Source organism: Engystomops pustulosus, chromosome 3, assembly GCF_040894005.1.
Source record: "Engystomops pustulosus chromosome 3, aEngPut4.maternal, whole genome shotgun sequence".
NCBI lineage: Eukaryota > Metazoa > Chordata > Amphibia > Anura > Leptodactylidae > Engystomops > Engystomops pustulosus.
In genome coordinates this window covers 198,745,842-198,770,671 of record NC_092413.1, presented here as the reverse complement: position 1 = coordinate 198,770,671, position 24,830 = coordinate 198,745,842, and the positions used below count along the sequence as shown (strand labels likewise).

General features: G+C 42.6%; 1 protein-coding gene across 3 annotated transcripts in view; it reads right to left on the bottom strand.

The window, feature by feature from the left end:
* The window catches only part of ASAP2 (ArfGAP with SH3 domain, ankyrin repeat and PH domain 2), a 146,207-nt gene that overhangs the window by 81,917 nt on the left and 39,460 nt on the right, over nucleotides 1-24,830 (bottom strand). For 2 of the 3 annotated variants that reach the window (XM_072143548.1, XM_072143550.1), the window contains exon 2: nucleotides 14,593-14,665. In XM_072143548.1, coding sequence (XP_071999649.1) covers nucleotides 14,593-14,665 — 73 coding nt within the window. Of the gene's footprint in view, nucleotides 1-14,592; nucleotides 14,666-23,656; nucleotides 23,708-24,830 lie in introns of those variants that run through there. The other variant, XM_072143549.1, reaches the window with a different exon arrangement.

Sequence of the window (24,830 nt, the reverse complement as noted above, 5' to 3'; positions counted from 1 at the left end):
GATTCGGGTCCGGCCGGGATTCATCAAAGCAGTTCCTCCGCCGTCCACCAGGTGGCGCTGCTGCGCTGAAGTCCGCTGGAATGCCTCGAAATACACCGGCCTATCCAGGATGAAGGTGAGTGAAATTTTCTCGACACAATTTGTTTTTTAAATGCGGCGGTTTTTCCGAATACGTCGGGTTTTCGTTCGGCCACACCCCCCGATTTCCGTCGCGTGCATACGCGGGGCAATTCAGGTACAATCGGCACAAATCGGAAATATTCGGGTAACACGTCGGAAAAACACGAATCGGGCCCTTAGTAAATGACCCCCATAAAATGGTATAAAAACCCCATCAAAATGAACCTACATTTCTGGAATGTTTTCAGTCTATTTAACAATGAAGGAATAAAACCTATTGTAACCAAACCGTAAAAACACCACAGGAATCCACACATAATATGGATCATAGAATATGCACAATCATAGAAATCGCAATGCATTGTGACTAAGGCCAGTTGAAATAACCCAATTCCGAACTGTTGAAATCGCCCGATTCCGAACTGTTGAAATCGTCTTCAAAACGATTTTGATCCATATTTTTTCTGATTGAATCCCTGGTGCAATCCGGCAATCCATTTTTGTAGTCCGATTGATATCCGAGTTGTGTCAGATTTTCAGATCTGAACTTCTTCTAAGAAACTCGTGTGAACAAATGACCTCACTAGGATGGTATGCTTGTGTCGTTCATTTTATTTTTTTCACTCACCCATGGGCGAGTTTCACATAGAATTCTTATTAGTCCATGCTGTGTTCAAATCAACGGAGTGTGAAAAACATCTGACAATAGACTATCAATGTGTCTGATGTACTGTAAATTTGGATAGAGCTCCTACGAGAACATTGGGGCAGATTTACTTACCCGGTCCTGTCACAATCCAGCGGCGTGTTCTCCGTCGAGGATTCGGGTATTCAGGCGATTCACTAAGGTAGTGCGCCTTATGTCCACCAAATGTCGCTAATGCGCTGAAATCCGCTGGAGTTCACCTTCGGTTGCTGGGTGCAGGTAAGCGCGTGTCGAGCGACACTTTTTTTTTTAAAAAAATACCGCAGTTTTTCACACCCCCGATTTACGTCGCGTGCATGCCGGCGCAAAAAATCGTGTGCGCAAAAAATCCGGGACAATTCAGGGAAAAACGCTGCAAATTGGAAAAATACGGGAAACCCGACGAAAAAAAGCGATTTGGGCCCTTAGTAAATGACCCCTATTGTGTTCAAGGGACCTCTCTCCAGCCATTAATCAAAGTGTAATATTTCCACTTCCACCTAAGGAACAGTAATGTTCGATTATGTCTCTGGTTAGCTAGTACTGCTGTACTGAGGCATCATGAGATTAATAGCAAGATATAAAAAGAACAGGAAAATGAAGCAGAGGCTGCACTGTAAAAAGGGCATAAAGCGGGTAAAAGGAATGGAAAATAGTGTTTCTAGGTTCAATACTACAATACCATTTATTTATAATAATAATAAATTCTTTATACAGCGCACACAGAGTTTGCCACATCCTTCCCTGTCCCCATGGGGCTCACAATCTAATCAACCGACCAGTATGTTTTGGAGTGTGGGAGAAACCAGAGGACCCGGAGGAAACCCACGCAAACACAGAGAGAACATACAAACTCTTTGCAGATGTTGACCTGTGTGGGATTTGAACCCAGGACCCCAGCGCTGCAAGGTTGTAATGCTAACCCCTGCCGCTAAAAACTCAGCCCCTACAATGGCTCAAAACAGTGCACAGTATAAAAAAAAAAATAAAACCTCCCAAAATAGATAGGAAAATCCCTTCTGCCATGTACCTCACCCTTCTATGAACCCTCTTCGTCAATAAATGCAGCCACATTAATGTAATGGGTAGTCGTAACACTAATCCCGCTTTCTACAGACTCCCAAATCTAAAGCAATCCTGTCATGGTGACAAGTGCCCTTTAATATTTAAAGAAATCTGTCATGTTCTGTGCGGCAGTGAAGATCACACATCTTAAATCAACCATGCTAAATATGACTAATTTATGCATGTGCATTACTCAAGATGCTAGTCTGGTATTGACATGTCCCTGACACATGTAAGCGCTTGAATAAATGAATAGAATATCAGAGGTAGTAATATTCTTAATGTGAGTAATCTGCAAAGCAACATTTCTCAAGGGTCTGAGACCAAAAATGATCTCATAGAAATAACAAAACATGAACAAGAGATAAGAGACGAAGGCTAATAATAAACAAAAACTAAAGCGACCCATAAACATGGAGTAAAAGTCAAACGAAAAGGTTGGCTAGAACAGTTTTCTCTAATATGTCAACCACTAGGTGACCACGTTCCTTCAACCAAGGGAATATTAACAATATCAAAGATCTCAGTATGTATTACGCGTGCCTTTGCCTCCTTTGAGAGCTACAGCCCAACCCTGTTCTAACCATGCTGTCCTCTGCATATCTACATGGCTTCTTCTCTCATTGCTCTAAGCCGTCAACCAGTGTATATCTCCCTCTCTGCCCCCAGTCTGTCCTCACTGACAGACACAGAAAGAGGGGAGGGCGAGGAGCTTCAGCTCCTCCTATTCACCATAACTCAGGCATGTAAACAAAGATTCATAGAGAGTCTGCAAACAGCACTAAAGTAAGAAGCAAGAGTTCTGAATCCTTTGATATACATTCAGGGATTGTTATTAAAGGTATGCTGCCATCAGGGATCTACCTAACAAAAGTAGTGCCGATGGTAGCACATCCCCATACTGTATGCGGCGAATATAAAGTTAAGCTGAACCTTATAAAATCTTATCATGCACATTTTAAACTTTGTTTGTGAGAATATTTAACGATAAATACCGGTCTCCCTAAACGTTGGTGATCCGCACAATTGTTTTGTCTCCTGTTATTCAGGATGAACGGCTGTCTTTTACATTTAAAAGCAAGATTTAAAGTGGATCAATGCAGACAGCGTGCCTGGAACTGGAAGCTACCGCCAACCATTGGAACATTAAGGGTCTTCCATTTCGGAACAGGGTGGAGCGGTGTTTGTGACCTTTAACTTTAAAGTACTGTCTTTTTTCTTTTTTGAGGGTTGAGCATTGGCTAATTTAACATATGTATTTTTAGCATTTGCGACAGAGTGAGCTTTTCTCCAATAACTCCTCTCGGTAAGAACTCTTTTCTCCAGGAAATAACATTTTGGATTTATTACTCCACGCCCCTTTAGCCACGGCTGATCCTGTCTATCAGCGGATCCCTGCCGTGATCCTATCTTTTTTTCAGCGTTCTCATTGTGGAGCCGAAATTCAGCAAATAATCTTGCTCCACTGTGTGGCTGCTCCATGCCTAAGTACAGGCAGTCCCCTACTTAAGGACACCCGACTTACAGATGACCCCTAGTTACAGACGGACCCCTCTGCCCACTGTGATCTCTGATGAAGCTTTCTGGATGCTTTCCTTTAGTCCCAGACTGCAATGATCAGCTGTAAGGTGTCTCTAATTAAGTTTTATTGATAATCCTTGGTCCAAATACAGCAAAAAAATTTTGAAACTCCAAATGGCACTAGGTCAAAAAAATTTTTGGACTTGCATACAAATCAACTTAAGAACAAACCTATCTTGTATGTAGCCCGGGGACTGCCTGTATCTGCGCCCAATAATTTGCATCTATACAAGATGCGTTTTTCTTAGGTTCTGCTATATACTTATATTAGCCACATATAATATGTGGATGAGCTCATTGGTAGGAACCTACCATCAGACCTACCTTGTTAGTTAGATCCCTAATGGTAGGTTTCCTTTAAGGCAGTAAATACACATGGGCAACTTATGTAATAGAGTGGCCAACCCCTTTAATATATTTTGATTGATCGGGCTAGGCTATAGAGGCAGAACAAGGAAGATAATGGAAGGATTGGATGTATAAAATCACACCAACAGAGCCCAAAAGATTCCATTGACTATAATGAGGTCCAGTAAGTTTTTTGCAGGACACAAAAGTTTTGCAAACACGTGAGGATATGAAACGTCTTTACCAACCGTGCCGCATGTGAATGGACCCTTCTTATAGTGGTTTATAGTGGTTTCCACAACTATGGAAAAGCCCATATGGGCCTGGGGCACATATTTACCCTGCTCCGGCTCCAGTTTCCCATCTGGGTATTTACATTTAATTCATTTCCCATATGTAAACATTTCTTCAATTGGATGTTATTTTAAAAAAATGTTCCTGTGAGAATATAATTTCTCATAAATGTGGCCATGTTGTCCCTTAGAAACGAGATGGCTTCCTTGGATACGACCACCCCGCACTCAAGCAGTAGTGGCCAGACATGCGCTATTGAGTCCTGGCCGAACCACCTGGCTTCAGCATTCATTACCACAGGACGGCAGTAACATATGCAGGATCTCCCGGACATTTCATATGCAAAATAACTTTGGTTTCTTTGTGAACCCCCTTCAGCAAATGTGGTCGTATCCAAGAACTAAGTCTTGTTTCTAAGGGACCATATGACTACATTTATGAGAAATTTACTTCACACAGGAACATTTTTTGAAAAAAAACATCTAATTGAAGAAATGTTTATATATGGCAGATTGAAATGTGAATGCCCAGACGAGAATACACCAAGTTTTAAAGAAAAAATGTTTCAGAACCCCGTTGGAGAAAATGAGCGTTTACCAAACTAACAAGTCAGAAAAGGCGAAATGTCTTCTTTGCCCCAATAAATTAGGAAAGTAAGAAGTGTATAATATTGGGTCTAAAAAGGACACGAAGTTCAAGATAGTGATAACACCTACTGGGCTCATTGCAAAAAAAGAAAGACCTAGCACTTCAAGTATGAGGCCAATCTTCCAAGTTTATTTCTTAAAAACACTTTACATCCACATGTCTGTACAATTTGCAAACTCGATTTATGTGTTTTGGCCGTTACGCCTTAGTCAGAATCATAACTAAGGCGTAACAGCTGAAACGCGTCGATCAAGTGTGCGATTTAAAGTGTGGATGTAAAGTGTTTTAAGAAATACGTTTTTGAAGATTTGCATTGTACATAAGGTTCTGACCAATCCTTTTTTGCAACATTTATACTTGTTTGAGACTCAGGTGATTTACAGACACCAGAAAATGCGTTCAACATGATGGAGGAGATTGATCTCTCAGATCAGAACCATTCCAGTTGCACCCGGTAACCAATCAGAGCTCAGCTTTCATTTTCCCACAGCTGTTTATAAAATGAAAGCTGAGCTCTGATTGGTTTCCGTGGCTAACTAGAACAATTTTACCTCAGAAACTTGATGATAAATCTCCCCCATTATGTTTAAGACTTTGTTCACACTGGGCTCATTAGCGCACTGACTTTCTGTTGAAACAAAACCGAAACAAAACAGAAAATGTAATAAATCCTGATTATACAGCGTCGTGCTGAGCTAATGCACTTCCATGACACTGGTATTTATGTTACGGTAACACTTTTACCAATTAGGATGGATCCCCATCTGCATTTCGGGCAGTTTTAATAAGCCTAATAAGGGAAAATAAGCAATTGTTTAAAGCAATTGAGGTGGCGTTGCAGGGCCCGGTGGTTTAGTATGTTAATACATGCGGGGCGCAGGGCTGATAGCGTTCAGTAATAGCAGGCGAGCCGGGAAGTAGGCATTTTAATGAGGCAATTATCCAGGGCAGCTGACGAGGCTTGGCACAAGGGCAGAAAACCGAAAAAAAAAGCGGGGCAAGTGCTGGCGGTAAAATGTGCCACTGTCAATGCTGTGACATGACATGAGGACGGTGCCCGGAGAAGGCACCGGTGACATGTGTAATGCTAGGAGACATGGCGGAGCGGAGGCCTGATCATTAGCTTTAGGTGAAAGTTATGGAGAGAGGCGCAGTGTGGGCAGAGCGGTGCCGGCAGCCGCTGATAATGACAGATTAGGAGTGAACTGTCTAGACAGCGAGGGGGAGAGCCCCATGTCTCCAATGTATGAATACATTTTACCGGAGATGTCTAATATAGTGAAATATAGAACACAATCTGATGTAATGGCCAAGTGCTAACAGACGGCATGAAAGGAGCACGACTCCCCCATGAATCCAGGTGCCAGCTTCTAATAAATGATTTCTAGGCATAACTTCACTCCTTTCTGCAAGGTAACTTACAGTGCAATGTTAGAAAAGTAAAAGGAAAGCAATCCTGGATGTGTGGGAAAATGTGCAGATCTTCTGAATAGGTAAGCATATTCTAAAAGAACGTAGTATGTCATCTGGCACTGCCTACTCTTAAAATTAATACTTTATTTTAAAAATTTTTACCTAAATATTATTCACCGATGTTCTCAACCCTCCTGCTCTATAATCTGCAGATAGGACACTATGTACAATCTGCTCAGATTCTCCTGATATACAGGCAGTCCCCGGGTTACATACAAGATAGGGTCTGTAGGTTTGTTCTTAAGTTGAGTTTGTATGTAAGTCGGAACTGTATATTTTATCATTGTAATCCCAGCCAGAACTTTTTTGGTCTCTGTGACAATTGGATGTTAAAAATGTTGGGTTGTCATAAGAACCAGGATTAATAATAAAGCTTTATTGTAGACCCCTGTGATAACTGTTATAGCTGATCATTGTAGCCTAGGACTAAAGTACAGTAAATTACCAACATCCAGAGGTCCGTTTGTAACTAGGGGTCGTATGTAAGTCGAGTGTTCTTAAGTAGGGGACCGCCTGTATAACATTCTGCCTGCAGATAGGAGAGTATGTATAATCTACTCAGCTCCTCCTGCTCTATAACATCCTGTCTGCAGATAGAACACTATATACAATCTGCTCAGCTCCTCTGCTCTATAACATGCTGCCTGCAGATAGGACACTGTGTACAATCTGCACAGTTGTTCCTGCTCTATAACATTCTGCCTGCATATAGGACACCATGTACAATACGCTCAACTTTTCCTAATATATAACATGCTGTTTGCAGATAGGACACTATGTACCATCTGCTCAGCTCATCCTGCTCTATAAGATGATACTGGCTTGCATGTTTAATGTGACAGGTTCCCTTTTAAAATAACTATTTTTAAATATACAAAAAAATAGATTTTCCAGAGCAGCTGCATGACAAGTAGATGCTACATGTAGTTTTCAACACAATTAACCACATACATACATGATGACCCAAACACCAAGAGTGATAAGATATCAGCCCCAGCCAAAGGGTTATACAAAAGAGCTCTATCATTTCCTTGCTACTTTTAAAAATGGAAATGTGCAAGAACATATATTGTTCACAAACTTTGTTACTGAAAACATTGGGTATGCAGTATCCCAAATGAGATAATATGGAGATTATGGGAGTTTTCCCAATATTTGACAATTATCTTCTATCCTGGCACCCAGACATATAGAAGTAATCAGATATAGTAAATATGCTTTATTGAAAGAGCATAAGTCACATTACTTTATTTATATAGCGCACACAGATTACGCAGCGCTGCACAGAGTTTGCCAAATCAGTCCCTGTCCCCATGGGGCTCACAATCTAATCACCCTACCAGTATGTTTTGGAGTGTGGGAGGAAACTGGAGGACGCGGAGGAAACCCACACGGAGAGAACATACAAACTTTTTGCAGATGTTGACCCTGGGTGGGATTTGAACCCAGGACCCCAGTGCTGCAAGGCTGTAATGCTAACCACTAAGCTACCGTGCCGCCCTCCAATCACCACTGCCCACCATAACAGCGGAATCTCTGATTGGTGTATCAGAACTCATTTGTTAAAACTTCTAGTCAAGCTGATTTTTAAAGGGTCGGATATCGACTTGAAAAATAGCTTCAAATAGTCGGCATTAGATTTTTTCTTTTCCTTTGGTAGAAAAACCACAGCATTTACCACAACCAAGACAATTTGTTGCAATAAAAGTGTCTGTACAGATATATACTGGTATAAAAGAATATAATTTACAGGGTAATGATGCAAGAAAATTGTCATATAAATTTCCCCAATGAAGTAGAGAGATCCTCAAGTAATGAAAGACAAGGGTCCTATAACAACCTTAGAATAGTAGAACATAGAAATAGGTGATTGTAATGGAGGTTTTTACATTCACTAAGCAGGAGATGTACAATATCAGATCACTAACGAGCTGCATCTCAATCTAGTCAATTAGCACAACAATGATTGACACAAGGCAGATGGAAAATTAACTTAAAAGGAAACCTCCCATCAAAATCCATCATGATAAACCAGAGACACGAACCCATAGATCCAGGCACCGTGACTGAGGTAATCTTCTTATTTTTGTTATCCATGTCATGGTTTCTTCTAAAACAACTTTTAAAATTATGCTAATTAGCATAAGGGCTCTTGGAGGTATTAAAAATGGACCCTGCGTGCTGCAGCTTCACAGGCTGTTAAACTGTCTCTCTACCTCTCCTCCATCAGCACTTCCCTCCTCCCTCTGCCGGATGGAACCTCAATTCTGCAGAGGAAGTTTCAACACAAACTGGGAGGCGGGGACTGTAACAGACCATGAAGCTGTAACACAGAGGGGCTCTGGTAACACCCGCAGGATCGCGCAAGGCTCATTAGCATAATTTTACAACTAAGCCAGAACTACGTGCGCATGCGTATAATACATTTTCTCCTATACGTTTATTAGATCAGGCAACAAATTACATTTTTACTACAGGTCATGGAATAGTTTATTTCCTCCATTCATGTGGGTTTTGTGAAAAACCTCAAACAACTACAATAAAGTAACCACAAAGGTTGTCACTAAGCTTTGCCTACAGGCAAAATAACATTAAAAAAAATCTGTATTTTTTTTTTTTTTTTTAACTGTGATTTCTTTCAGTGTCAATAATGATGTAAATATGAATATATGGAGAGAGAAACCCACATCATTATGCCCCATTCTTTTGCGTTTCCAATCCTACTTATCTGCCTGTTCAGTTATTCTTTAGCATAAACCAGAATCATTAATTTCAACATTTTAGGTCTACAGCATCTACATGTCTCCAAGGTAACAGACAACGTACTGTGTAGTCAGACCTTACAGCTATCTCTCCATCGTTTTGTTCACTACTTCTTGGTAGCAAACTAGATGTAGGGGACTTACAGATGAGAGTATGACCGCAGGACTAGAATAAAAAGGGTTTGTAGTCTGCTACTATGGAGACACGTAAAAAATACATTTTAAGGCCCCATTCTGGCATTTTTTTTAAAAGATTCATTGGAAACATAAAACAGTCGTAAAAATGGACCTCCCCTTTAAATGAAACAGGTATTCAACTAGCTACTCTAGTTTCCAGCAGGTGATAGGAAACCATAGTATCGTGAGGAACGCAAGATAAATTTGGCCCCGGGTTGTTTCATATACAAAAGTACCGAAAACTCAGCTTCTATTTTTTACGACTTGGAATATAATACAATAAACCCTGTAGCTTCAATCTTCAAGGAATAGTCACGACAAGACGAAGCTGCTCTACAGGTTGAGCTGATGCAGTTTACTATGTCACTAATGGGGACCTAAGTGCAAGCCGACAAATCCGTGCCCCTACAAATCACATAAACGCAGAGCAAGTTATAACATTAGGTCCTGAAACACCCTACCCCGGGGTTATAATATGCATCCAACAAATGCATAAATAGCATGTAAGTGAATGTGATAGTGCAGTAATTGTAGATGCTCCAAGTCCATAAAATCACCTTAAACACTGGATTTACACCTCCTTCACTGCTAGTTGTCATGTAATAGCCCGGCAGAGCTGTGTACTTCTGATGGATCGCACTAAAGCAATCCCTGCTTCAGCATTAAATCGGCCAAGAGGCTTGTCCACCCCGGATCAAAGGCTACAGACAAGTGGCAGCACTCCAGTACAGAGAGGCTCGGCAACATTGCATTCTGACACCAACAAGGTGCCAGATTATTTTTAACGTTGACTTCCTAGATGCAGTTAACACTCCTCCATGTGACCCTCTTCTGTATCATTCATCCTCGATACCAGCAGAGAACAGATATGATAGCTTAACCCTCCTGTTTGGCAGACTCTTGGTAAATTAATACACAAAGATCAGAAAAAAAGGGTGATAAAATATTGATGATCTTTAGAACAAATCATAAAATGACCCCCAGCACTTCCACTGTTCAGCTGTTTACTAAAGAGATCAAGACCTCTTCGCCCAGAGTTGTACTGTCAGCAACAGTGACTGTGGGGTCTGGATCTCTTTAGTACAGCAGCATGAATCTGGGCCTTCAGATGCAATGACACTCAAACTGATAAATAAGGTGCCATGTGCTGCACTAATAGTACCCGTTTCCTTAATACCACCGTCAATATATACTAGCAAAGTGGGAGGCAACACTCCTCAGACTCCTAGTAATCAGACCTAGCAGTATGTAATCTAAATATGTTGTATATAGCCAAAAAAAAACAATGCCTCTTGACAAAGAAATGGCATCTATACTGGTTTGTGCTAATATTTAAAATAAAAAACCAAAAAGGTTTAACCTATAGAACCCTTTTATTTGGTACACCGTGCTTAACACTGTGCAAAGCCCATGCGAAAGAACGAGTAAAAACAAAAAAAATATAGTGCAAATAACAAGCAAATAGGTCACTTTCATTCAGACTGATACATTTTGCATGCATGGACTGACCCCATGTGCATGAAGATTAGGCATTTGGTATGTAAATGAAGCCGATACATATGCAAATTGTCCCCAAAGATCACATTGGATAAAATAAAGAAAGGGTAAATAGCTCGAGCAGCTCCAAGCACTTGTTCTGTGCAGAAATCCTCTGAATTCCACACGAGTAAGATCTGAAGGACTCTTCAAGGAAATAAAAATGTCTAAATCTTGTAGATACTCTAACGCTGTTGTTTCCGTAGATTATAACACAAGTATTTATACAATGTACAATTCTCTCGGCTTCACTGGAAATTGAGAAATCTGTAATATATCCTCGAAAATTCTTTTCAACAACTGTCAATTTTTTTGTTAGATTTAAATTTTTTTAATCAACCAAAAATCTTATGTTTACCGACACAGTTCTACCCCAGTCCTCCTCCAACTTAATATAATGTAATATAAGACAGTGCATGTCAGAGCACATGAGAATCATGAAGTCTAAGGAACTGCCCCATGAGCTCAGAGAAAGGCAAGGCACAAATCTGTTCAAAATTACTAAAAAAAGAATTCTGCAGCACTCAAGGTTCTTAAGAGCACAGTGGCCTCCATAATCCTTAAATGGGAGAAGTTTGGGAAGACCCCAACTCTTCCTCGACCAGGCTATCCAGCCAAACTAAGCAATCATGGGAGAGGTGGTTAAGAAGAAACCCAAGATCACTGTGGTTGAGCTCCAGAGATGCAGTAGGGAGATGGGAGAAAGTTCCACAAAGTCACCTATCACTGCAGCCTCCACCAGTCGGGGCTTTATGGCAGAATCTGCCTACAGAAGCCTCTCCTCAGTGCAAGACATATGGAAACCACATACAGTGTACAAAACACATGAAGGACTCCCAGACCATGAGAAATAAGATTCGCTGGTCTGATGCAATGAAGACTGAACTGTTTTGGTGTTAATTCTAGCGGTATGTGTGTAGCAAACCAGGCGCTGCTCATCACCTGCAAAATACAACCCCAATAGTAACACATGGTGGTGGCCATCATGCAATTGGTGCAGGGACAGGACGACTAGTTGCAACTGAAGGATAGCTGAATGCGGCCAAGTACAGAGATATCCTGGATGAAAACCTCTTCCAGAGCTCTGGCCCTCAGACTGGGCCAAAGGTTCACCTTCCAACAAGACCTAAAAGGGGTCCTAAGCACACAGCTAAAATAACACAGCAAAGGCTTCAGAACATCTCTGTGACCATTCCTGAACGGCCCATCCAGAGCCCGGACCTAAATCCAGTGGAACTTGAATATGGCTTCCACCAACGTTCACCATCCAACCTGAGGGAACTGGAGAGGATCTGCAAGGAAGAGGCAGAGGATCCCCAAATCCAGGGGTGAAAAACTTGTAGCATCTTCCCAAGAAGACTCCTGGCTGTACCAGCTCCAAAGCTGCTTCTACTCAACACTGAGCAAAGGGGCTGAATACTCATCACCAGGGGCTGAATACTCATCACAAGGGAATATTTCAGTTTTTTTACCAGGGGTATGAATAGTTTCTGCTGTATGTTCACACTTGTGACACTAGAAACCATAAAAATCCTTTCATATATTAAAATGTAATTGTTGCTTCAGCATTCCAAAAGATTTTAGGAAACCTCGGCAAGACTGCTAAATGTGAATGTGCCCTGAAGCAGTCATATTTTAAAAAGCTATGTATCACAGAGTTGCAGTAAGTCTTACCAAAAGCTGTGTATTGGGCCCTATTTTACCTCAGATGCCACTTCACAGACTTGTTATCCCCTTTTCTATCACTGACAAAAAAAAAAAAAAAAAGAGGCACCATAAAGTGGGATACAATTTTGGGGGAGATTTATCAGAAGTGTCTAAGAGCCCCATGGTGACCAATGAGAGGACAGCTTTGATTTTCCCACAACTGTAATAATATAAAACCTGAGTTCCCATTGGTTTCCATGGGCAACTAGAACGGTTTTACCTCAGACAATTCGGATAAATCTCCCAGCTTAAAAGTTCATATACCTTAACCCTTTCACGACCCGTGAAGTAATAGCACGTCATGGTTAGATTTTTTGACTGTGGGTAAAAATGAAAACGGAAAAAAAAAAAAAGAGCGGAGGTCCTTAAAGGGTTAACCAGTGCAACAGGATTGGCTTACATAGTCCACAACCGGGTGAATTTGCCATGGGAAATATTTATTTGAAACAAACAAAAACTAAAAAACACTGAAGAGTTAACATAGCAACGTAAAACATAACAACCAAAACATAACAATATAAAAATATACAGTACTTTTTTATTTTAGGAAGAACTAAAAGTCATAGCTAAATCAGTAAAAAGATAATTATCTGACAAGTTTCCCGATGTATGAAGAGTTTTCAGCCAGAACCGCTGTCATCATGGCGATCCACCCAGAACAGCCTATAGTGGGCTTTGCGGAAAACAGTTTTATATTCATCAGTGGTTACTCATTACATTTTATGATCCTGTTAACCTCTATAATATATATGTGGTAAACCACATTGTGTTCTCCCTCCAAAATCACCACAAACACACCAGAAAACAGTAGAATGGAGAGTAGCACAAGCCAAGTATGTGGCTGGCATGAAGAACATATATTATAAGCTGGAGGACTCTGTCAAGTTCAATATGGCCTCAATAAAGAAAAGTTCATAAAACGGAAGCCACAACCCATGGTTCTGCCAAGGCGTCCATAGTATTTTACCTTTTTCCCAACTTAACAATAGAAGTTACAAAAAGACCCTCAAGGTTCTAAACTTTTTGATTCGCTCCGATTTCTTTCTCTTTGTACAGCAGTGTTTGATGGAAGCCCTGCCCCACCTGCTGCAGGACATATATCAGCACCCGGCGGGCGCAAACATCAGGGGGCACCCGGCGGGCGCAAACATCAGGGGGCACTTATTCATGAGTGGGGGGCACAGCCACGCCCCCAGTGCTTGACTGACAGCCTGTATAATGATGGGAGGTATAATGGTGTAATGGCTCCTCCATGTCCATCCTGGTGCCCCCTGCAGCCTGTGTGTATGAGATACTCCTATACACATGACTGACAGCCTGTATAATGATGTGAGGAATAATGGTGTAATGGCTCCTCCATGTCCTTCCTGGTGCCCCCTGCAGCCTGTGTGTATGAGATACTCCTATACACATGACTGACAGCCTGTATAATCATGGGAGGTATAATGGTGTAATGCCTCTTCCATGTGCTTCCTGGTGCTGGCGCCCCCTGCAGCCTGTGTGTGTATAGGAAAGATACAACAGCTCCAGGCAGCCATATTATAGAAGAACATGTCAGGTACATGTGTAACTGATGTCTGTGTCTCTATGTATTAGGAGATAAAGCATGTCAGCAGATAAAGCACAGACACCAGCAATGCTTTACTTAACATTACACACAGACATGAGCAGGAGGAGGGGAGGGGTTACAGCAGTGACATCACTTCCTCTGTTCATGTGATCACCCTCATTTACATAATAAAGAAAAGATGATTTTACAATGATTAATGTATAAATTGACTAGATAAAGGCTGGGATGGGATCCTTGTGAGCTGCTCCAACAGGTAGTGGTTGCAGGACAAGTGACAGAGACCTGATGACAGGTGTCCTTTAAGGTGAAAATAATCTCACTTTCGGATGGTTCACAAGCAACAGTGATTATTTCAGGACTCATATGCCAAAATACTGGCGGACAAGTCCGGATAAATGTCCCCTACTATGCTCAAAGCAAATACCTGAAACACAGTGTATCTTTTACACAACCCATTTCTGGCAGCAAGTAAACACCTTGGATCTAATTGAGAAAAGGTTTTGAAAGTGTAAAAAGCTTTTAACTCAGCACAAAAAAAAAAAAAGATTAAAAAGGAAAATCCATCAAGACTTTTAACATCCTATATCAGGAGAACACGTGAAGTCAGGCAGAAGAGGCATACATACCCAGCCCAGATACGTTAATGGCTTTTACGGACTTCTTCATCTTGTAGAGAATTGTGCGGTCAACATCCAGGGCCTAAAAGACAGAAGTCAACATGTAAGAATAGGCGCCCGTTATTATCCAGTGAAAAATGCTTTGGTCAGCAGTACAATAATAGACCATAAATTGTGCTAAGAGCAGAAAGATGATCAATAAGACACTTTCAATTAACTCTGTGGTCGGAAGCCACTTAAGAGGCCGAGTATTTATTTCATGCTGAATTGCTGTGAATATTCGAGGGAGGTTTAATGGCGTTACACAACTTTACATTAAGAACAGTCATTTCCCTTTGCTTATGTAGCACCAATGTACTCTGCAGCCCCAGGTCGAAACTTCTCCGGGTCATGGTTGGGTTCGTACTCCTTACTCAATCCGGGCCATGATTAGGTTTGTACTCCTCACTCAATCCGGGCCATGGTTAGGTTCGTACTCCTTACTCATTCCAGGCCATGATTGGGTTTCCAAATTAATATCCAAAATGTACACACACACAGATACTCTATAAACCCATTTCAGTATAAGGCTACATTCACACGACCGTATGATTTCTCCAGTCCTGTATTTACGGGCCGTATGAGCCCGTATATACGTGACGTTTTTCATCCATATGCAGCACGTATTTAACCCTTATTTTACGGTACGTATACGGCCGTTTTCATACGTCCGTGTGAATTTAGCCTATTTGCAGAGAAGGGGGAATGGGCAGAACATACAAAACTATAAACCATGAGATTTCAGAGGTCACAAAGCCCCTATACAACATAGCATAAGGGTCAGAACAGTTTTGGTCCCCAAATGTTTACAATATTAAACTTTATATGCACAGTAGACATTTAGAGGCCACTTTTGGGTAGGGTGACATATCGTTGACTGCTACATGCCTTTACAACACACACATAAAATAATTTTCAATGTGTTGACTTTGAGTAGCAACGCATCATCAGACAGAAGCAACGCATCATTGGAACATCCTACCTAATGCAAATCTAACAAACTCTTATGATAACTTGATTTCTGTAGAATATTACATTTACATGTTGGCCCTTGGTTAGATTAATATGATGTAATGCACACCTCTATATACTATATGCACATAACTCATGGGCGATATCACCTTATGCATAGTTGCCACCATCCAACCCTAACTGTTGAGTTGCGCTTCAATCTGTAAATTTTTTTTTATGTTGGGTGTCAAGGTCTGGCTCTGGGTAGCAACTCGACATTGCTCCTTCAGTACATAAGGGGCATATACTGATACAGTCCTAGGGTTTACTTACAAGGTAGGTTCAGTAGGTGTGATCTTAAGCGAAATTCGAATTCAGGTCGAAACAGTGTAACTCCAGCCAAAAATAATTATTTTTGGTCCCTGCGACAAGTGGATTTTAAAAAAATAAATGGGTTGTCATAAGAACCAAGATTTACCATAAAGCTTCATTGCACACACCTTTGATAACTCTTACAGCTGATCATTGTAGCCGAGGACTAAAGTTCAGTAAATTAACAACATTCAGAGGTCTGTCTGTAACTAGGGGTAGTTAGTAAGTTGGGTGTTCTGAAGTCAGAGACTACCTGTATTTATCAAATTGTATGTGCAAAGTCTTGCACCTAAAAAATTGAAAGAGACCATGACACCATGAACTTGGTCTGACTGGTCTTGAAGATTTGAAGACTCTGGACATGGATCGCCCATCCCACTATCATATTCTTCTGAGATGTCCAAAGTGTTTTATAGTTATAAAGAAAAACAGAGGTGCACACACTCCTCTGAACTCAACAAAAGAAGTTGAAAAAAGGTTCTAGAATTGTAGTTTTTTTTCTCCTAGTTTGCCAACTTCTCCAAGTCTGAACCAACCGGTTCAGAACTTTCCATAGGAGAATGTTCATATACAAATTAGTATAGGGTCACTTAATGTGGTCAAAAGTCCTCTGACTGACTTCAACAGGGAAGTAGGTTTCCCTCGAGCTTGGACTGATAAAAATAGAGAAATGGAGCAAGACTGGAGGTCACCTGGAGAACATCTTGTGCTGACGGTGGGGAGGCGTCTGGCTCCAGCCTAACCACGCTACAGACAAGTCTCCTAAAATCAGTGCCTGGCACAGGATGGCTGCTACGAAACTTAAAGGAAACCTACCACTTCTGACGGTAGGTATGAGATACAAACACCGGGCACCAGCTCAGGGTGAGCTGGTGCCGGTGCTTAGTCTCGTTAGTGTTAAAACCGCGGTATCGCGGTTTTAACACTTTTGAAACTTTCTAGCAGAAACTGCTTCGGCGCTGCGCGCGATCGTGCGCGCGCAACGCCTGCGGCGTTTCCAATGTAGGCGCGCGCACGATCGTGTGCACGAAGCGCCGAAGCAGTTTCTGCTAGAAAGTTTCAAAAGTGTTAAAACCGCGATACCGCGGTTTTAACACTAACGAGACTAAGCACCGGCACCAGCTCACCCTGAGCTGGTGCCCGGTGTTTGTATCTCATACCTACCGTCAGAAGTGGTAGGTTTCCTTTAAAACAGCTCCTGCTGTCAGTCTCTTCCTGTAAATTCACCTTCTTTATAGACCAATTTATTTTTACTCTTTTGCTGTGACTTTGAAGAAAACTTGAAAACGGTATGTGTTAATAAGTAGCAGGAGCTGAGCTCTGTGCAACTCTGATTTATGTACTCTTAGACACAAGTGTATATCTATATATAATTTTTTAAATTTTTTTTTCCACCTCAAGTTCTTTTTAAATGTCCTTCTATGCCACGTTTTGTCCTAATGGAGTACAGCATGGCCGGGTTGGGGTGAGGTTTTACAGGGGGTATATTTGTTATTGTATTGTTCTTTTTTTTTGTTGGGTTCTTTATGTAAAGTCCTTCTCTCCATATTTATATTTACTATGTTACAGAAAATGGCATTGGAGTTTAATAGCAATGATCCGATCACAAAAAAAGGCGAATGGTAGCAGGATAAATATTAAAGAATTTGATTGAACACAATTTCCATTATTTTCCAAAAATATCCTTCACAAATGGCAAGTTCTTCCATCCACAAACGAACACCCTGTGACATTCATTATGGAGCAGTACAATGCTGACTCTTATGAATTATTTCGAGAAAACAGGAAATATAGAATTTTTAGGAAGAAACCCAATTATTTTTCAGCCTGTCACTGTAACCACAACATATTCTGCGGTGCCCGGGGAAATCACAACTAGGAATGTGCCACTCATCATCAATGCCACTTCACCTGGCACCTGATTATGGTGGATAACAACTTATGAGTCATATGTACCCATGTTTACTTGCCTTCTTCGATAAAAATTATGGGGTGAAACTCAAAAATTGGTGGGGCGCTGACCCCTGGGACACCTAGATCATGAGAACAGTGTTCACCTATTCCCTTTACAAATAGAGGAACAAGTTGACGCTTGCTCTTGATGGTCACTGAAGAAGATGGCTAGAAGGAGAACGTAGTTCGTGATCGGTGGGAGTTAGATCCTTTAAAATACTACATCTGTCAGAAAGAGGAACCGCAAATTGTTTAAAAGTTATTAAAAACACACAAAACCAAAAAGTACTGAAGGTTGAACACGCTTTGTTCCCTGTCCTTGTAAAAGGAAGTTTTTTTGCAGTTCAAAGTCTCACAGAAGACCAAGAGCCAGCAGGAACAGGTCTCCGAGAACTTGAAACACTTGAAAACGCCTGGAATTCTTCAGAAATTTTAAACCTCATATTTTAAATAAATTCCTACCTGTCATCTCACCATAGATTTACAGTACACACAGCACTATGGTCTGCAACTTGTATCTCTTCAACTGTAAGGAGGGAGCTGTACAATACAAATACAGGCGGTCCCCTACTTAAGAACACTCGACTTACAGACGGACCTATAGTAAGTGGTAATTTTGTGTACTTTAGTCCTCGGCTACAATAAACTGCTATAACAGTTATTATAGGCGTCTGTAATCAAGCTTTATTGTTAATCCTGGTTCTTACGACAATTATAAAATATACAGTTCCGACTTGCATACAAATTCAACTTAAGAACAAACCTGCAGTCCCCATCTTGTACGTAACCCGGGGACTGCCTGTATACACTCATAACACACAATAGAGATACAATAACACAACAAAATTGAGTAATGGCCTGTAATGTCCAGCACTTACAACATAATTGCCAATGATTAGCAAATAGCGGTATACACCTTCACTAGCCCCTGACTTATAATGGTGGGAAAGACTCTTCAATCTTCCCATCCATCACTCGAAATGTAACGTTGTACGAAATCTACCTCTCACCAGACACTCCTAACCCTTGATGCAAAAGGAACCAATGAATCCACAGAAAATTGGAACCAAATGTCCTAGTACATTGGTGGCGAAACTATGGCACAGGTGCCAGAGGTGGCACTCTGAGCCCTCTCTTTGGGCACCCAGGCCATCACCCAGCACAATGGTCAACATTCAGGACTCAAGACCTGTAACAAGGAGGTGTGGACAGAGCTTGATTATCATTGTAGCCTCTTCTCCGGACCCATGATTCATCCTGTTAAGAGGACTTTAGAGGGAAACTACAATAACAATCCAAATTTCTCCTTCTTTCTCTTTTATAGGTGTAATCAGGGCGCCAATATGTTTGAACCCTGAGAATTACTTTAAATTGGCATTTGGCACTTTTTTGAAAATATCTGGCTTTTGCTTGTAGTTTTGGCGCTCAGTGCCTAAAAGGTTCGCCATCACTGTCCTAGTAGATTGGGTTGTCTAGCAATTAAAGGAAAAAACTGTCCCCAGATTTTATCCTCTACAACACTACCAGCCCCCCTGTAATGGAAAACCAAAATGGAGTCGAAGATACAACATGTCTTCTCTATAAAAGACAGTTCATGTAACCTTATTTCAACTGTGAATGAGCCCAAATCAACATATTTGGGCCCTCATTATATTTGACATTTTTATTCTCATTAAGTTTGACATATTCTTATCCTTATTTGGCACTCTGTTAGGCATTACACACCTGCTGGGATGCGCCTATCTTTTGGGATGCGCTCATCTCCTGGGATGCTTTCCAATGAAAACTGGCCACTTTCATGGGAAACTATACCATTAGGAGAATAATGAGAGAAAACATATGCATACATATGTTTTTCCATATAGTTTGGTGACGCACAGACATGGGGTATAAAACTTCCGTCCTATCACCTAGCGGCAGACTTACAGATTAGAACAGAACAGATTTGAAAGCTAGCTATATACTGTTGCAGTTTGTATCTCTGTGGGACGCCTGGAGAACAAACTTGATGTTACCTGTCAATACCTGTCATTCTACTGCTTGGTGATAGTCCGTGAAGATCCCTACCTGCCGGAAGGTCATCAATGATGCTGGACAGTGTTGTAAGTTGATAAGCCCGTGAAGATTTGTGTGCCGGAGCTCATCAATGAAAGTTGACAGTGTTGTAAGTATAATCTTTTGATATTTACCTCTTTATATACTTTTGTATTACAATAAACCTTTTAAATATTGTTGACTGTGTAATTTTTCTTATTCTATAACACGAAATCCAAAGAACCTGTTTCTCTTTGTAATACACCCCCTCAGGTAGAGATTGAAATGTCCATTCCCTCTTTCATATGAAATCTCTCCCTTTTACCTATAAGCATTTTGTTTACAGTCATGTGAATTGAAGCAGAGAAGAGTCATATTTCCCAGAGTTAGTTAGCCGTGGGAAACGCCAGTATTAATGTATTACATTTTTTTATTTTAAATAAAACAAGGGGCTGCTTTACTTCATTTCATTACAGGGGTTAGAGGGATGGCTGCACGGGGAGGCTGCTGCACGGGGCATTTCATTACCGTGGGAGGCTGCCGCACGGGGCATTTCATTACCGAGGGAGGCTGCCGCACGGGGCATTTCATTACCGAGGGAGGCTGCCGCACGGGGCATTTCATTACCGAGGGAGGCTGCCGCACGGGGCATTTCATTACCGTGGGAGGCTGCCGCACGGGGCATTTCATTACCGAGGGAGGCTGCCGCACGGGGCATTTCATTACCGAGGGAGGCTGCCGCACGGGGCATTTCATTACCGAGGGAGGCTGCCGCACGGGGCATTTCATTACCGAGGGAAGCTGCTGCACGGGGCATTTCATTACCGGGGGAGGCTACTGGGCATTACATTACTGGAGGACTTTCGTTGCTATCGAATATATACAAAATACATCCGAATTGAAATATTCAGATATACAAAGGTTTGCTAATCTCTGATCTAGGATCTGTTTTAAGATTCTGAATGTATATAAGAATCTGGTCAGGGGTCTGTGCCTCCCATTATATGAGCTGCTGCACGGGGCATTTCATTACCGTGGGAGGCTGCTGCACGGGGCATTTCATTACCGTGGGAGGCTGCTGCACGGGGCATTTCATTACCGTGGGAGGCTGCTGCACGGGGCATTTCATTACCGTGGGAGGCTGCTGCACGGGGCATTTCATTACCGTGGGAGGCTGCTGCACGGGGCATTTCATTACCGTGGGAGGCTGCTGCACGGGGCATTTCATTACCGAGGGAGGCTGCTGCACGGGGCATTTCATTACCGTGGGAGGCTGCTGCACGGGGCATTTCATTACCGTGGGAGGCTGCTGCACGGGGCATTTCATTACCGAGGGAGGCTGCTGCACGGGGCATTTCATTACCGAGGGAGGCTGCTGCACGGGGCATTTCATTACCGTGGGAGGCTGCTGCACGGGGCATTTCATTACCGTGGGAGGCTGCTGCACGGGGCATTTCATTACCGTGGGAGGCTGCTGCACGGGGCATTTCATTACCGTGGGAGGCTGCTGCACGGGGCATTTCATTACCGTGGGAGGCTGCTGCACGGGGCATTTCATTACCGTGGGAGGCTGCTGCACGGGGCATTTCATTACCGTGGGAGGCTGCTGCACGGGGCATTTCATTACCGTGGGAGGCTGCTGCACGGGGCATTTCATTACCGTGGGAGGCTGCTGCACGGGGCATTTCATTACCGTGGGAGGCTGCTGCACGGGGCATTTCATTACCGTGGGAGGCTGCTGCACGGGGCATTTCATTACCGAGGGAGGCTGCTGCACGGGGCATTTCATTACCGTGGGAGGCTGCTGCACGGGGCATTTCATTACCGTGGGAGGCTGCTGCACGGGGCATTTCATTACCGAGGGAGGCTGCTGCATGGGGCATTTCATTACCGAGGGAGGCTGCTGCACGGGGCATTTCATTACCGTGGGAGGCTGCTGCACGGGGCATTTCATTACCGTGGGAGGCTGCTGCACGGGGCATTTCATTACCGTGGGAGGCTGCTGCACGGGGCATTTCATTACCGTGGGAGGCTGCTGCACGGGGCATTTCATTACCGTGGGAGGCTGCTGCACGGGGCATTTCATTACCGTGGGAGGCTGCTGCACGGGGCATTTCATTACCGTGGGAGGCTGCTGCACGGGGCATTTCATTACCGTGGGAGGCTGCTGCACGGGGCATTTCATTACCGTGGGAGGCTGCCGCACGGGGCATTTCATTACCGTGGGAGGCTGCCGCACGGGGCATTTCATTACCGAGGGAGGCTGCCGCACGGGGCATTTCATTACCGAGGGAGGCTGCCGCACGGGGCATTTCATTACCGAGGGAGGCTGCCGCACGGGGCATTTCATTACCGAGGGAGGCTGCCGCACGGGGCATTTCATTACCGTGGGAGGCTGCCGCACGGGGCATTTCATTACCGAGGGAGGCTGCCGCACGGGGCATTTCATTACCGTGGGAGGCTGCCGCACGGGGCATTTCATTACCGAGGGAGGCTGCCGCACGGGGCATTTCATTACCGAGGGAGGCTGCCGCACGGGGCATTTCATTACCGAGGGAAGCTGCTGCACGGGGCATTTCATTACCGGGGGAGGCTACTGGGCATTACATTACTGGAGGACTTTCGTTGCTATCGAATATATACAAAATACATCCGAATTGAAATATTCAGATATACAAAGGTTTGCTAATCTCTGATCTAGGATCTGTTTTAAGATTCTGAATGTATATAAGAATCTGGTCAGGGGTCTGTGCCTCCCATTATATGAGCTGCTACCACCTGCTGCTTGGTTTTCCCGGGTTGATATGTCTTCTGAAGGCCATATAAGCCGTGTTTACAGCAAGAGGGTAGTCAGAATGAGAAGCAAATAGTGAGTGTACGTGATAACAAATGACATGAAAAAACATGAACGGATTCAAATGAACCCAATCCAAAACAGAATGAGACAGAAGGGCAGGAATCCTACCGTTTATCATGTAAAGTGTGTAAATATTTGGTGAGGAAGATCCTGACTCAATGTTCACAACAAGATGGAGAGAAGGTCACACAAGTCTAATAACAGTGAAAATCTGACAGGAGAGGTTCAAGAAATCTGTACATAAAGATCATTGCACCTTTCCTACATGGGTGCTATACAACAATTGCTTAGTAAAAGGATCATCTGATAATTCCCTCCTCCCTTTTTTTTTTTTTAATAGGGCATCTCCAAAGTAGAAAAGGGGCCACATGTCTCAACTTGAGGGCTCTTTCACACAAATGATGCAGAAATAATCAGTTCAGTTTGGCATGTATTACTGATCAGTTTTTAAAGCATGGGACTCACTGAACAGAATGGTCCAATTACATCAATACTGTCAATCCCTGTGTGTGGGCGGAGTGATCAGGACTCTTGTTGTCAATCCCTGTGTGTGGGCAGTGTAATCAGGACTCTCGTTGTCAATCCCTGCGTGTGGGCAGAGTAATCAGGACTCTCGTTGTCAATCCCTGCGTGTGGGCAGAGTAATCAGGACTCTCACTCTCTCCAATGAGTCCAGGGAAGGTTTACTCTTCTTTTCTCTCAGAGTCCTTTAACCTACTGCAAGTATCACAGAGCACAGCTTATGGCCCTCCATCATATGATAGATACAGGAATAAACTCTAAAAGTTTCTAAAATGCTTTTTGTTTTAACGTCCCACTTTCCAATTCTGAATTAATATGACAAGTTAGTTATCGAAAGAAACGTACCAAGAAACAATATTTTATGAGTTCTGTCCTTTCCATTGATGGTACATGAATACTAATGGGCCTCAGCTTTGTACAGTTCCCGGCTGCTACCTAGAGTGCAGGCAATGTCATTTTCATTCTAGAATAAAACAAGAGTGAAGTAAAATGATCGACTTTTCCTTCCCCGAGGCATTAAAGAGGGTGTGCAAGGAAAGAAAAGAAGTTAACTGCAGGAATGCAAAGATTCTCCGAGTAACCACCAGGAATGTCACAACACATCACAGAGAGTCAATGGCGGCTGGTTAATTCAGCTGCTGTGCACAGATCACACACAGCACCCAGGCAAATCACTACTACAGCTACTTGAATCGTGACTTCAGACTACAAGCCCATCTCTAAGTATTGGTTAAAAGGGGTTCTCAGGAGGTGGTAAAACATGGCTGCAGTCTTCCAAAAACAGCACCACACCTGACCATGGTTACTGCCAGTACTGCAGCTCAGCTGTATAGAAATGAATGGAGCTTAGTTGCAATACCACACACTACCCATGGTCAAGTGTGGTGCTGTTTTTGGAAGACTGCAGCCATGTTTTTCCACCTCCAGAGAACCCCTTTAAGGTTTAAGCCAGGAATTAACACATTTGTCGGCATTGCTGTACATTTATGGGAGCCTGTATATCTGTCAGTAAATCTCCCCGGATAACAGACGACTTTTGGAGCGTCATACAACACACCTATTGTTTGCCGATGTCACCTAGATGCCTATTAACTGACAACAAGCATCGACATCCAACAAAAGCATTTAAAAAAAATTTAAAATTTGCTTTTATTATTATTTTTTTTTATGTATCCATAGTGATAAATGTATAACCTCTGATAGATTCCAGGTTCAATGTTCCTCCTCAACGTACAACCAAATGAGGCGTTCAAATGGACGGCGCCTCTGAGCATACGCACTGCTATTCTATCTTGCCAATAAAGTTGTATTATCAGAAGTCTCCGATCAGATCAGATGAAGTCTGGCATGATTCACCAACATCGTGCACCCGAGATCCTGCATGTGTCGCTTCCCCGCTGAGGTCCGCCGGAGTTCACCTTCTTCTTCCTGGAGTATGTAAGAGCATTGTCTTGCGACACAATTTAAATGTTAAAGGAAGCCTACCATTTCAAATGGTAGGTTTAAGCTGTAAACACCG